The 14,187-nt window shown below is 39.8% G+C and overlaps 1 protein-coding gene across 3 annotated transcripts in view; it reads left to right on the top strand.

The window, feature by feature from the left end:
• Positions 1 to 14,187, top strand: part of PUM3 (pumilio RNA binding family member 3) — a 151,888-nt gene that overhangs the window by 133,768 nt on the left and 3,933 nt on the right. For all 3 annotated transcript variants that reach the window (XM_073542610.1, XM_073542609.1, XM_073542611.1), the window contains exons 15-16: positions 3,550 to 3,772; positions 5,450 to 5,537. In XM_073542610.1, the coding sequence (XP_073398711.1) occupies positions 3,550 to 3,772; positions 5,450 to 5,537 (311 nt within the window). The remainder of the gene's footprint in view (positions 1 to 3,549; positions 3,773 to 5,449; positions 5,538 to 14,187) is intronic.

Genomic DNA, 14,187 nt, shown 5'->3' with positions numbered 1-14,187 from the left:
TTATTCTGGGGTCGGTACATCGACGACATCCTCGTCCTCTGGGCGGGGTGTGGAGAATCATTCAGGTCCTTTGTTGATACCCTTAATAAGAATGAGCTGGGTCTTTTCTTCACCCATGAGGTAGGTGGAGATCAGATCACATTCCTAGATGTTAATATTTCTATTTCTTCAGATGGCTTGCTTAAAACCAACCTGCACCGAAAACCAACCTCGACCAATAGTCTCTTGAGGTGGGAAAGTCATCATCCCCCCCCCCTTAAACGAGGTATACCAAGGGGTCAGTTCCTCAGAGTTCGGAGGAACTGCTCTGATTGGAATGATTTGAATTACAGTCGAGGGATTTATGGAGGAGGTTTAGAAGCAGGGGATACCCAACAAGGGTGATTGAACCGGCTTATAAACACGCTAAACAAGTAAGCAGGATGTCCTTGTTGGCTCCGAGGGCAAGGGAGGACTCTAATACAATCACTAGACTGATGGGGACCTTCGATGATCAATCCGGTAAAGTCATGAACATTCTGGAGAAGTATTGGTCTATCCTGAAAATGGATCATGACCTATGTGATTGTATCACTCCGGGTCCATCAGTTACATTTAGGAAGGGTAGGTCAATAAAGGATCGGGTGGTAGGCAGCCATTTGGAGCCTCAGAAAAGAGAGGAAACGTGGCTGCGGAATAGAGCAACAGGCACTTTTAAGTGTGGACACTGCAGTTTTTGTAAATATATTTGTGTATCTCACACCTTTTGCTGTGCCTATACAAAGAGGGTTTATGAAATGAAAAGCTTTGCAAATTGCAAAACCACTGGAGTTGTATATTTGTGTACTTGTACCTGCCCCCTTGACTATGTTGGCAAAACAAAGCGTGAATTACGTGTCCGCATAGGGGAACATTTGGGGGATATTCGACACAAAAGAGATACCCCTTTAGCCCGTCATGTCAATATGGTACATGGAGGTGATGATAAACATATTAATTTTCGTGTTATAGAGAGAGTGCAGCCCGCAGTCAGACAGGGAGATTGGGATTAACAGAATCCTACAGCGTGAGACACGCTGGATTTTTTGGCTTGAATCACAGAGCCCAAAAGGCCTTAATGAACAGCTAAATTTTAGTAGTTATCTATAATCAGTGGGTTTCACATTTTCCCAGCCTGCTTTCTAGAGTGTTTTTGATGATTGGGTTAGTATATTATTACTATTGGTGATTATTTTTCATTTAGTTTTTATTCTATCTAGGGATACATTTATTCTACTCCATACCATTGAGGATTTTTTTCTATCGATTTTTGTCAAGGAACTAGGTGCTCTGAACAATGAGGTTATTTTTTGAATTCATATGGATGGTTACGCGCACCTAATTAGCATTTCATCCTATAATTAATTATACTCTTTTTAGACTATAAGATTTTCTGCACATTATTTGCGGAATCTGTTATCTCCAGCGAGAAGGATGTAGTATTCTGTCTAATTATTTGGTTTTAGGCACTAATTTGCTAATTCTTGTTTCTGTCAGTGCCTTTTAGTAGGGTGTGCGTTGTCTACGTCATTCAGGTGGCTGCTGCACTGGACAGCATGTCTGAGTACTGTTCGTCCCCAATATGAATCCCTTCCGGTTTAGACCACCATCTTGGATTGCGGTGACCGGAAGTGGGCGTTCTATACCAGCGCAGAATCTTTAAACAATGGCGGTGAACGCGCTTGGAGTAGGTCGCACACTGTATTGCTCTCTCGGCCAGGGGTAATGAGACCCCACTTTTTGACCCCTGATGAACCCTCAGCGGACTAAGAGGGGGAAACGCTTCGGGTTTCCATATGCATCAAGTGGCTGATAAGTATAATGTTGTACATTATTTTTGGCAGATCCCTCTGTGGTACTATCTATTAGATTCAATTGATTGAGCAATTATGCTCTGTTGGTTTATACTATGTATGCATTGCCACTTGAATATCGGTGTACCACATTGTATAATCTGAGATGAATTTGGCAGTCTCATTTTTTCACCTATTTTCATCTATGATTTTTGTGAGGTAGCACATGTTTGGTGTGTTTTGTTCTATGCACAGATATTGGATTTGAGCTGGTTTTTGTATTTTTGTGAAATGGGGTGATTCTTACCCCCATTTTCAAGGTAATGGCCGCCGCATGTGCTACATAGGCTGCATTTTTACTGCCTTTAATGTGCAATTTTTGTACTATTTTCTAAATGTCTGTCCGGGGATCCGGACAAATAAATTAGTATATGTGCTTTTCATTGAATTTTCTTGTAGTTGGTTTTTACTGATTTTGCTATTTGGTAATTGGTTCTGCCATTTGCACCTTATTAGTATTTTTGTGACTACGAGATAAGTCCTTCTCTAAGCTGCTTTTTTTATATTAACCCCATTTATCATTCTTTTTACTATGAGATAAGTTCTTTGAGGGGTTTTTATACCATCAGAATTACTACGAGATAAGTTCATAGCATTTTAGTATTATCTATGAGACTATTTGTCTCTTCATTTTTTCGGTATTATAAGTGTGTGTGTTTTTCTTTTTTGTGTCCCTTTTTTATATATGTAGGGAGACGTAGGGGTCATTAGGGATACCGACGTTGAGCGGGGGCGCCATATCGTCTACAACTAGGGTGCCAACCTCCGCGGCTAGGAAGGGTTAAACTAGGGCTGACTAGGGCAATTTAGCTGGTGGCCCATACTGTATGATAACTGAAGAGAACTAAAATAGTATCTTTATTACCCTTCATTTTTGTCCTGTACCCCTCCTTCTTTTTGTCATTTTCACTAATGTTTTTAGTTATTGAATTAAAAGTTAAATTTTAGGGGTTATTTTTGGTTGCTTCCGGTGTTACTACTGACTATATAATCCCATTGATTAGTTTTGAGGTCTGTTTTTAAATATTCATAATGAAGACTGCTGATGGGTCACTGATCCCTCAGTCACCTGCCCCCTAGTTTACATAATCAGTATTAAAAATGCATATTGGGAAAAAAAAGCCCTTCTGCAGGTGCCAGCCGTGGCACTTGCGCTGCGGCATAATCACATGTTTACTGTGCATATAATTAATATGTTTCAGATTATCCTGATATTTAACCGCGTTAGACCACGCTCCAGGCTCCACTGTACTGAAACTGATATAACATATCACAGCGAGCATAGCAAGTGCTCCATTGCACACAGTGCCTCCCTGATTTAAAGATACAACTTAATCTAAGAAGTACAGCAGATACCACACTGTTAACAATACCCCTCTAGTTTAAAGATTATATTCCTTTTCCAAGGAACCTAAACGGTTACCTAAAACTACGAAGCCTCTAATCAAATCATAGGATACAAAGAGGCACGGTGTATGATCCGTCTTTATTATTACACCGCACCAAACAGCAGTCTGGTACACTGATGAGGGTCACTGTTTGGCCGAAACGTCTGGACTCTGTACTACAGTTTGGATTAAATTTATGTATCGTCAAAATTTGAGAGCCAAGTTTATCACAATTTTGTGCTTTTAAACACTTCAGGTTTGGTTTTGTTAACTTTGTCCTCTCCTTACAGCAAAAAGGATCCTGCGGTGCGACACCGCGAGCTGCTGGAAGCCATCTCTGGGCCATTGCTAAAGTATCTCGAGGAGAACATCCAAGACTTGGTGTTACAGAACGCATTGTGTACCATGGTGACGAATACGCTGTTATATGCAGAGGGGGACCCTCAGGCTGTCATGTCTGCAATTGCCAGTATAGCTGCCCAAGATTTTATACCAGGTGGCAAAGATGGAGAGGTATTTCTCGTTAGATATAGTCTACTTTCTTATAGTTAAAGGGGTGGTCCCAATGTGAATTACTTCCTGACCACCAACAGATAAGGCTGTGTGCCCACTATCAGTTTTTGACGCTGCGTCAGAAACGCAGAGTCTTACAGTTCAAGCAAAGTGGATGGGATTTTAGAAAATCTAATGTCCTCTGTCCATCTTTTCCACTTAGCGTTAACTGACCTGCGGTGTGTGCTTAAAATTTTGCAACATCTTAGTTTCTCTTGTGAGTGCGATGAGTTTTATACCCAGATTTTCCCTGTAGAATTACATGAGAGGCGGAAAATCTACAGATAAACTGCAGTGCATTTCCACTGCAGAAACACTAAAAAGCACATACAGCTCTCACAAGACTGTAACAATAATTTTTGTTAAAGCCAAATACCATTTAATATCCAAAACAAAGCAGCTTTATGTAAAATGACACATCAAACAAAGAGACAAACCACAGCATACAAAATGATAAAAAATGAATAAAAAATCCACTCAAACACAATGAAAAGAGTAAGCACTCTAATTTACCTAAAGTGCAGAAATGCTGAAAAAAAACCTGTAACATCAAAAACTCGTCACCAACTGAAATGTCATTGCATAGTAGAGCAGCTGCACACGGTCATCAGACACAGCCAGGCTCTCCATAGAGAAGGCAGGGCTGGTTTGTTATTGTCTCTATTCCTCAGACATAAGCGCTGAACGAGCGCTGTGCATGCAGTAATAGAAACGCTAATGTTGCTTTCTCCTCCCGACCCAGGGGTCTAGGAGGCTGCATTTCCACTGTAACTGTGCCTAATATACCAGCTCCAGTTACAGGAAACATCAGGTTAAAAAAAAACTTTCAGTGTTGAAGTGTGATGAAATGCCCCCCAAAGGTCTGTTTTTACCTAATGGGGGGCACAATGTGAGCATTAAATTAAAAAAATGAATAAAAACAAAGCCACTGCTAATCCAAATTGCTGTTACTAGCCCCATCCCCGTAAAAAATTGCTCAATGTATGAAAATAATTTCTAGAAAGGGGAGCAAATTTTAAAATGTATTCCTTTTATTCTTTGTGGCCATAAAAAAATTCCTTTATTTTCCAATTGATAGCGCCTTACGACAGTATAAATTTAATTTTGAAAATGACACATTTGTATTTATCTTAGTGGATTCAGTATGTTGCTGTATTCTTTGCTATGTATGTATTAGTCCCCTCAGCTTGCACCTGTTCACATTTGCTTCTTTTTGGAGGTGCTTTCGTATCTTTTGTTTTTTTTTTTTTAAATACTGTAATAACTAGATATGGGAACAACATTTACTAACCAATTGAAAGTGTAATATTTAGCACAGAATCTAATGGGTAAAAAATAGCCTGACATAATAAATCAAATACTGTATATACTTGTGTATAAGCCGAGATTTTCAGCCCATTTCTTTGTAACTTTGTTTAGTGTTTATTATATACTTGATATTAATTTTTTCCATTCCCAATTGTTGGCATACATTTTAGATGAATTGAAAACTATGTATAAAACACTGCAGGCCTTATAAAACCCCTTACTGCGTGACATTTGTTAGTGCATCAAAGAAAGATTGGTTACATGTAGCATTTGATGTAGGCGCAGGGTCCCCCTTGGGTTTGAGTGTAACTTCATTGTGGTTCTTTAAAGCTTCACATCGCGGAGCACCCTGCTGGTCACCTTGTGCTGAAATGGTTGCTGAAGCAAGATAAGGACTTAAAAGAGCGTGGTAAAGAAGGTAAGCGCTTGCATGTTGAACGTCTCTATGACTTTTATAGAATGTATCCGGTGTTCCGTTCCTGCTCCATGCTTCCAGCAGACCCTTTCATACTGTTACTGCTTTCTGTTTGTACTTACTTTTGGATGCAAAATGTTACAGCACACTGCTCACATTTGTACAGTTCTATATTATTAATTCTGCCACATGGTGAAACATCTACAAAGATACCGCTAGAGGATACATTTGTGTCTGTAGTCACTCCATAGAAGTGTAGATACTGTGAATGGGATGTTTTGCTTTATAGCCTTTATCGACATTTACAGAATGTTCTGTTCCTAAACAAGGCCCAAAAAAAAGTGCATTTTCACAGCTGGTGATCAAATGCCAAGTAGCCATTGCATCTAGCTATGTTTCTCATGCTTTAGTTGAAGGATTTTCCTTGGGATCTCTTTCTCGTCTCTGATTCTGCAATCTCTTTTAATCATGGAATGGAGTAATTAACACTTATATTTCCCAGGATTTATTAATGTTGATTTTCCCTTTCTCTTAATCATGCTCTGTCTGGCCTAACTGCGTTATCCCCTTTTTTTTTTTTTTTTTTTGTTGTGCCAGTGTTTGTTGTATGGTGACACACTCCTCATTTCCGTGGGTTTCGTAAGGCCTGTTTCACACTTCAGTTTTTTCTTGTCAGTTAAAATCCGCCAAGATGGTGGAAAGCGGATCCGTTGGTAACTGAAGGTAACGGATGCCAGCGGACTGTTTTTTGATGGATCCGTTGGCTGAAGAATTTTAAAGGAACCGCAGTCCGGGGACGAGAGAGAGAGAATATTTTTTGTTACCATTCGCCACAAATGATTTCAGGGTTAAATTTCTGGCTGAGATCATTTCTCGTACACACATGCGGATCCTTCAGCCAAAAAAACGTTACAAACTCCGTCCAGGCATGTCGGCGGACGCAAAAAAAAAAAAATGGCGGATCCGCAAAAAAACTGATCCGACGGATGCCCATCCGTCAAGATCCGCCAGTAATGCAAGTCAATGGGGAAAAAAACGGATTCCCCAAACAAAATGGCGGATCCGTTTTTTTAGGAAAACAGCGGATCTTGACTGATGGAAAAAAACTGAAGTGTGAAACAGGCCTAAGACAAACTTCTTAGATACATTGTAAATGGTTCTGTTATTAGTATCGCCAGTGTTGCCACTTCTATTTCTTTTACTGGCACCATTAAAAGATGACGCTTTATGCTAATCAAGAAAATTTAAAATGTTGGAAATTTATACTCTTTAGGCAAAATGTACTAATACAGTCATCTCACTTTGGTGAAGCTCACCAAGTTTATACAAGATGCACTTGCTATTATCATTCATAGATTTGCAATGTTATTTCCAACAGTTTCTGACATGAATCTTGGTAAACCTTTTGGTTGGTTGGTTTGTTGGAGGACGATGCCCTTTCTTTTTAAAGGGGGTATTCCCATCTCCAAGATCCTATCTTCAGCACAGTATTTAAAATAGGAGCCAGGTCACTATGAAGGTTCAGTAACCTGTCATTTAAGCCCAGAGCACCAAAAAAAAGGCCCGCCCCGAGGCAAGTGCATCTCATTAACTCAAAACTGCAAGCACAGATTAAACAAGAACCCCAAGACAGATTTCTTCATCTCGTATCATTTTAATCAGTGTAACAACACGCACCTGACAATGCCTGTTGTCTACTTAGCAAAATCCTGATGACCGGTTCGCTTTAAGAATAGTTTCATTTGAGAGCGTAGAGTGTCTTTTTGTTTTTATAATTGTTTATTTTGAAAACAATATTTTGGAATCTAGTTCCTGACCCCTTGCTCAGCTTTGATTGCTGCAGATTTTAGATACTATATATTCAGACATGCCATGGCATGTAAACAGTTGGGCACACCTGGTCAAAATTACTGTTAATGTAAACAGTTAAGTAAGTTTAAAATGAAATGATCTCTGAAAGGGCTAAAGTAAAATATGACACCCTTCCTTTGTATTTTAGGCAAATAATATATATAGTCAATTTTTGCATTTGAAAAATTACAAAAAAGGAAAATAAGCCAATGCAAAAGTTTTGGAGATTTGTGTGCTTAGATGACTTTTACCAAGGTTTCAAACCTTAATTCGCCTTTTAGGGTTATTGCTTGTTCTCTATCTTCGTTAGGCAAGGCTAGGAGATGCAAATTTCCCAGTTTTTTTTTTTTTGTTTTTTTTTTAGTTCTTCTAAGCAGCTCCCTAGCATTCTGCAAATGAAAATGGTGTAGGCCGCAGAACAGGAGAAGGCTATAATAAGATAGCAAAGCGTTTTCAAGTTGCCCTTTCCTCAGTTTGAAATGTAATTAAGAAATGGCAGTTAACAGGAACAGTGGAGGTTAAGATAAGGTCTGGAAAACCAAGCAAAATTTCAGTGAGAGCAGCTCGTAGGATTGCTAGAGAGGCAAATCTGATCCCCAGCCTTGACTGCAAAAGACCTTGAAAAAGATTTTGCAGCCTCTGGAGTTGTGGTACATTGTTCTACTGATCAGAGACACCTGCACAGATATGGCCTTCAAAGAAGAGTCATAAGAAGGAAACCTCCTGCGTCCTCACTATAAAATTCAGAGTCAGAAGTATGCAAAAGCACATCTAAACAAGCCTGATGCATTTTTGAAACATGTCCTGTGGACCGATAAGGTTAAAATAGAACTCTTGGCCACAATGATCAAAGGTATGTGTGGAGAAAAAAGAACACATCTCTCCCCACCATTAAGCATGGTGGTGGATCAGTCACGCATTTAGATTGTGTTGCAGCCAATGGCACGGGGACCATTTCTTGGGTAAAAAGAAGAATGGATTCGGTGAAATTTCAAAAAATTCTTGATGCAAACAGAACATGATCTGTGTGAATTTGAAAAGAGTATGGCTTCCACAGATGGATAATGATCCTAAACACACGTCAAAATCCACAATATACTACCTCCAAAGGCACAAGCTGAAGGTTTTACAATGGTCCTCACAATCCACTGATCTGAACACCATTGAAAATCTGTGGCTGGACCTCAAAATAGCAGTGCATGCAAGACGACCCAGGAATCTCACAGAACTGGAAGAATTTTCCCAAAAATAAGAATTGAAGGACTCTTGGCTGGCTACAAAAAGTGTTTACAAGCTGTGATACTTTCAAAAGGGATGTTACTAGGTACTAACCATGCAGGGTGCGCAAACGTTTGCATTTTTAAAATGTAAAAATTGACTGTGTGTTTTGCCTAAATACAAAGGAAAACGTGTAATTTTTAGGCCTTTTAGAGATCACTAGCTGAAGAGCCCGGCGCTGCCCGGGCATAGTAACTAACTGTGGTTAGTTATAGCAAATTATAATTATCCTCCATCCCATAGTCCCGTGCCCATATACCCATCATACATATTCACGATCCCATAGGCCCGTACCCATATACCCATCATACATATCCTCCATCCCATAGTCGAGTGCCCATATACCCATCACACATCCTCCATCCCATAGTCCCATGCCCATATACCCATCACACATCCTCCATCCCATAGTCCTATGCCCATATACCCATCATACATATTCACCATCCCATAGTCGAGTGCCCATATACCCATCACACATCCTTCATCTTAGTCCCATGCCCATATACATTTGTGTACATATATTCCCTTAAAAACTTTTATTGATAATTTGAATAAAAAACACCAATTCCCGTGTAATCCACAAAGACAAAACAGCCCTATTCAAAAGCTACAATAACCTAACTGGACACCTTCCTAGCCGTGGAGGTTGGCACCCTAGAAGAAATCGATTGTTTGGCGCCCCCACTCGGACGTCGTCTGTCCCTAACTCCCCTAACTCACCCTGGATGCAAAGATGAGAAAACAATCAATGAAAGGAATGAGATGAAGGAAGGGAAAAAAAAAAGGTCATGTGTAGAATGAATACTAATGGGCAAGAAACATATTATTAAATATTAGGAGTGACCCTAAAAAAGGTACTAATCTCAAAAAGAGACCAACAATAAAACACGTACAGCAATGTTATTGCACCCTAATTGCAGGTGCTGATGAAGCAAAATATGGATATAAAATCCAAGAATACATCACCATGCGGTTCCTAAATAGAAAAAAGTCAAAACACATGGCCCACATATATAATGCTCATATGAGATAACATATAGATATAAATATCCCAAAAAAAATGAAATAAGCATGCATGGCCATGCAGTTACTTATCAGAAGGAGTAGAAAATCGCCTCGACGCGTTTCCCCGTTGTTGCGGTTCCTCAGGAGGCCTATAACTTTAGTACCATCGATGCTGGATATGTTTTATGATGCCCCAGATACCATGATGAAAAAGGCATAGGGGCGGTCTCAAAAGAAGGTGGTTATATAGCCCTCATAGTAAACAATCTTATCAACACACCCAATCAGCATGTCTCACACTAAGCAGTCACAGGAAGTAGAACCGCTCACTTGCCTCACCAATCAGACATCGCTTAAGAAGTTAACAAGATCCCTCTGCGTTCCATCCATAGTCAGCGTGCGTGTCAGCCCAACTGCGCATGTGTGGAGATGTCATATTCCTCCTAAACAGAGCGCCAGTTTCATACTGCGCAAAAACGCTGGGGCTGCATAGATCCATAGTCGGCGTACATGTAGGCCCAACTGCGCATGTGCAGAAATGTCATATTACTCCTAAATAAAGCGCCAACTTCAAACCGCGCAAGCGCAGGGGCCGCAAAGTCAGAGATTCATCGGATCAACAGCGCATGTCCAAGAATTACCCAGGGATAATATATTATATAATTAAAGAAAAAAGAAATGCAAAACCGCACTAGGGCAGAACCCTTTGAAGATGTATCATTATACCCATAATGTTTATACAAAAAGATAGAAAAAATCCATTCTTAAGCCCAGGGATTCTTTCTTTTTTCAAAAAATCTGGATAAATATAATGAGCCTCAAAAATAAAGAGGTAGAAGTAAGCTTAGATCAGAATAAAAAGATGTAAGAACCAAAATTTAGAACATAATGATAATATTCCTCATAATAGAGCTAGTGTGCCAATAATAACACACTACTTATAATAGACTAGCTAAATCTCTTCAAAACTACCCAAACCATTGAAAAAGCAAACTTAACTTTCTTGACTTAACTATCACGAAGAAGCAGAATGGGAACATTGAGACTTGCACTTATCGCAAACCGACATCCACAAATAATCTACTTAGGTGGACCAGCCATCACCATATTCCCCTAAAAAGAGGTATACCAAAGGGGCAGTTTCTCCATTTGAGGAGAAACTGTTCGGATTTGGGTACTTTTAAGAACCAAGCTGACGATCTGCATCGTAGGTTTAAAGCGAGAGGCTATCCAGAATATATTCTGAGGAGATCCTATAAGGAAGCTCTATCTGTTGACAGATCGTCTCTTTTGGGAACTAGGGACAAAAGGGACGATAAGGATATAACTAGGATGATAGGCACCTATGACAGTCAAGCTGAGAGAGTATATCAAATCTTTAAAAAGCATTGGGGTATTCTCTTAGCTGATCCTCATTTAAAAGACTTTATTGCTCCTTTGCCTAGTATTACCTACAGAAGAGGTAGATCTCTTGGGGATCATTTGGTCCTTAGTTTCTATCAGAGGCCAAAGAAGGAGGGTACTTGGTTGGATCGCAGACCGTGAGGTTTTTTTAGGTGTGGAAATTGTTCTAGATGTGGAGTTATGTTCCAGTCAAAAACATTCTGTAGTTCAGTGGACGCTAAGGTCTATTATATTAGAGATTTTGGGAATTGTAGATCCTCTGGGATGGTTTACAAAGCAACATGCACATGCCCGCTTGATTATGTTGGGAAGACAATCAGAGAACTCAGTTAGGGTGGGTGAACATTTAAATGATATTAAGAATAAGAGAGATACACCCATCGCCCGACACATGAATGAGGTTCATGGTGGATCTCTCAAGGAGATCACATTTAGCATGATAGAGCTAGTTAGACCAAAACCCCGAGGGGGGGATTTGGATAAAATTATACAGAGAAAAGAAGTTGAGTGGATATATAGGCTCCAATCCCTCTCTCCAAAAGGCCTTAATGAATGTCTATCTTATACTTGCTTCTTATGACTATTTCTATTTATTTGGCTTTCTTTTGCTCTTTCAATGGTTTGGGTAGTTTTGAAGAGATTTAGCTAGTCTATTATAAGTAGTGTGTTATTATTGGCACACTAGCTCTATTATGAGGAATATTATCATTATGTTCTAAATTTTGGTTCTTACATCTTTTTATTCTGATCTAAGCTTACTTCTACCTCTTTATTTTTGAGGCTCATTATATTTATCCAGATTTTTTGAAAAAAGAAAAAAGAAAGAATCCCTGGGCTTAAGAATGGATTTTTTCTATCTTTTTGTATAAACATTATGGGTATAATGATACATCTTCAAAGGGTTCTGCCCTAGTGCGGTTTTGCATTTCTTTTTCCTTTAATTATATAATATATTATCCCTGGGTAATTCTTGGACATGCGCTGTTGATCCGATGAATCTCTGACTTTGCGGCCCCTGCGCTTGCGCGGTTTGAAGTTGGCGCTCTATTTAGGAGTAATATGACATTTCTGCACATGCGCAGTTGGGCCTACATGTACGCCGACTATGGATCTATGCAGCCCCAGCGTTTTTGCGCAGTATGAAACTGGCGCTCTGTTTAGGAGGAATATGACATCTCCACACATGCGCAGTTGGGCTGACACGCACGCTGACTATGGATGGAACGCAGAGGGATCTTGTTAACTTCTTAAGCGATGTCTGATTGGTGAGGCAAGTGAGCGGTTCTACTTCCTGTGACTGCTTAGTGTGAGACATGCTGATTGGGTGTGTTGATAAGATTGTTTACTATGTGGGCTATATAACCTCCTTCTTTTGAGACCGCCCCTATGCCTTTTTCATCATGGTATCTGGGGCATCATAAAACATATCCAGCATCGATGGTACTAAAGTTATAGGCCTCCTGAGGAACCGCAACAACGGGGAAACGCGTCGAGGCGATTTTCTACTCCTTCTGATAAGTAACTGCATGGCCATGCATGCTTATTTCATTTTTTTTGGGATATTTATATCTATATGTTATCTCATATGAGCATTATATATGTGGGCCATGTGTTTTGACTTTTTTCTATTTAGGAACCGCATGGTGATGTATTCTTGGATTTTATATCCATATTTTGCTTCATCAGCACCTGCAATTAGGGTGCAATAACATTGCTGTACGTGTTTTATTGTTGGTCTCTTTTTGAGATTAGTACCTTTTTTAGGGTCACTCCTAATATTTTATATGTTTCTTGCCCATTAGTATTCATTCTACATATGACCCTTTTTTTTTTCCCTTCCTTCATCTCATTCCTTTCATTGATTGTTTTCTCACCTTTGCATCCAGGGTGAGTTAGGGGAGTTAGGGACAGACGACGTCCGAGTGGGGGCGCCAAACAATCGATTTCTTCTAGGGTGCCAACCTCCACGGCTAGGAAGGTGTCCAGTTAGGTTATTGTAGCTTTTGAATAGGGCTGTTTTGTCTTTGTGGATTACACGGGAATTGGTGTTTTTTATTCAAATTATCAATAAAAGTTTTTAAGGGAATATATGTACACAAATGAATATGGATTTATTCCTTTGCTCATTTAACAAGGTTGCCATGCCCATATACCCATCATACATATCCTCCATCCCATAATCCCGTGCCCATGTACCCATCATACATATCCGCCATCCCATAGTCCCGTGCCCATATACCCGTCATACATATCCTCCATCCCATAGTCCAGTGCCCATATACCCATCACACATCCTCCATCCCATAGTCAACCATTATGACATCATAATGAGCGGCGGGGCTTGCAACCTATGATGACACCAGCGTTGCCATGGCAACCATTATGACATCATAATGAGGGGCGGGGCTTGATACACACTTTTTCCCCATTATGTAGATGGGGCAAAATTGTTTGGTGAATTGGAACGCGCGGGGTTAAAATTTCGCCTCACAACATAGCCTAGGACGCTCTCGGGGTCCAGACGTGTGACTGTGCCAAATTTTGTGGCTGTAGCTGCGACGGTGCGGATGCCAATCCCGGACATACACACACACACACACACACACACACACTTGAGCTTTATATAATAGATTTCATCTTCAACTTGCTTTGGTGTTCACAATAACGGTAATTTTGACCAGGGGTGCCTAAACTTCTATATGCCATTGTATAAGTCGTGCTATTGCATATCTGCAAAATCAATAAAGGGGCAATTGTCTAAATTCAGGCTGCTGTTTTTAGTCGTCAGATTCTGAGGGCAGGAAAAGATTCACGTCCTCCTTTGAATATTATGAAATTATCACCACAGTGCTCTGAGTGAAAAAGACCACCTATTCAGTTTTGTAAAACGTAGATTTGTGAATGCGAACATTCATACTTCTATAAAAAAAAAAAAAAAAAAAAAACACTTTATTCCATGTTTTGCCTTTTTCTACTTTTGCTATTTAGTTTTTCCTTAGAGCTAGCTTTATCACCCTTCAAATGTTTCTCACGTCTAAAATATTATTGCTAGTAAGGCATCTATAGCAAGACACGCAAATATACAGATTACTCAAAAATCCTCATGTGTGGA

The sequence above is a fragment of the Dendrobates tinctorius genome, unplaced genomic scaffold (genome assembly GCF_039654945.1).
Source record: "Dendrobates tinctorius isolate UK_male_01 unplaced genomic scaffold, ASM3965494v1 ptg000128l, whole genome shotgun sequence".
Taxonomy (NCBI): domain Eukaryota; kingdom Metazoa; phylum Chordata; class Amphibia; order Anura; family Dendrobatidae; genus Dendrobates; species Dendrobates tinctorius.
The sequence above is the reverse complement of the archived record's forward strand: the minus strand, read 5'-3'. Positions and strand labels throughout refer to the sequence as shown.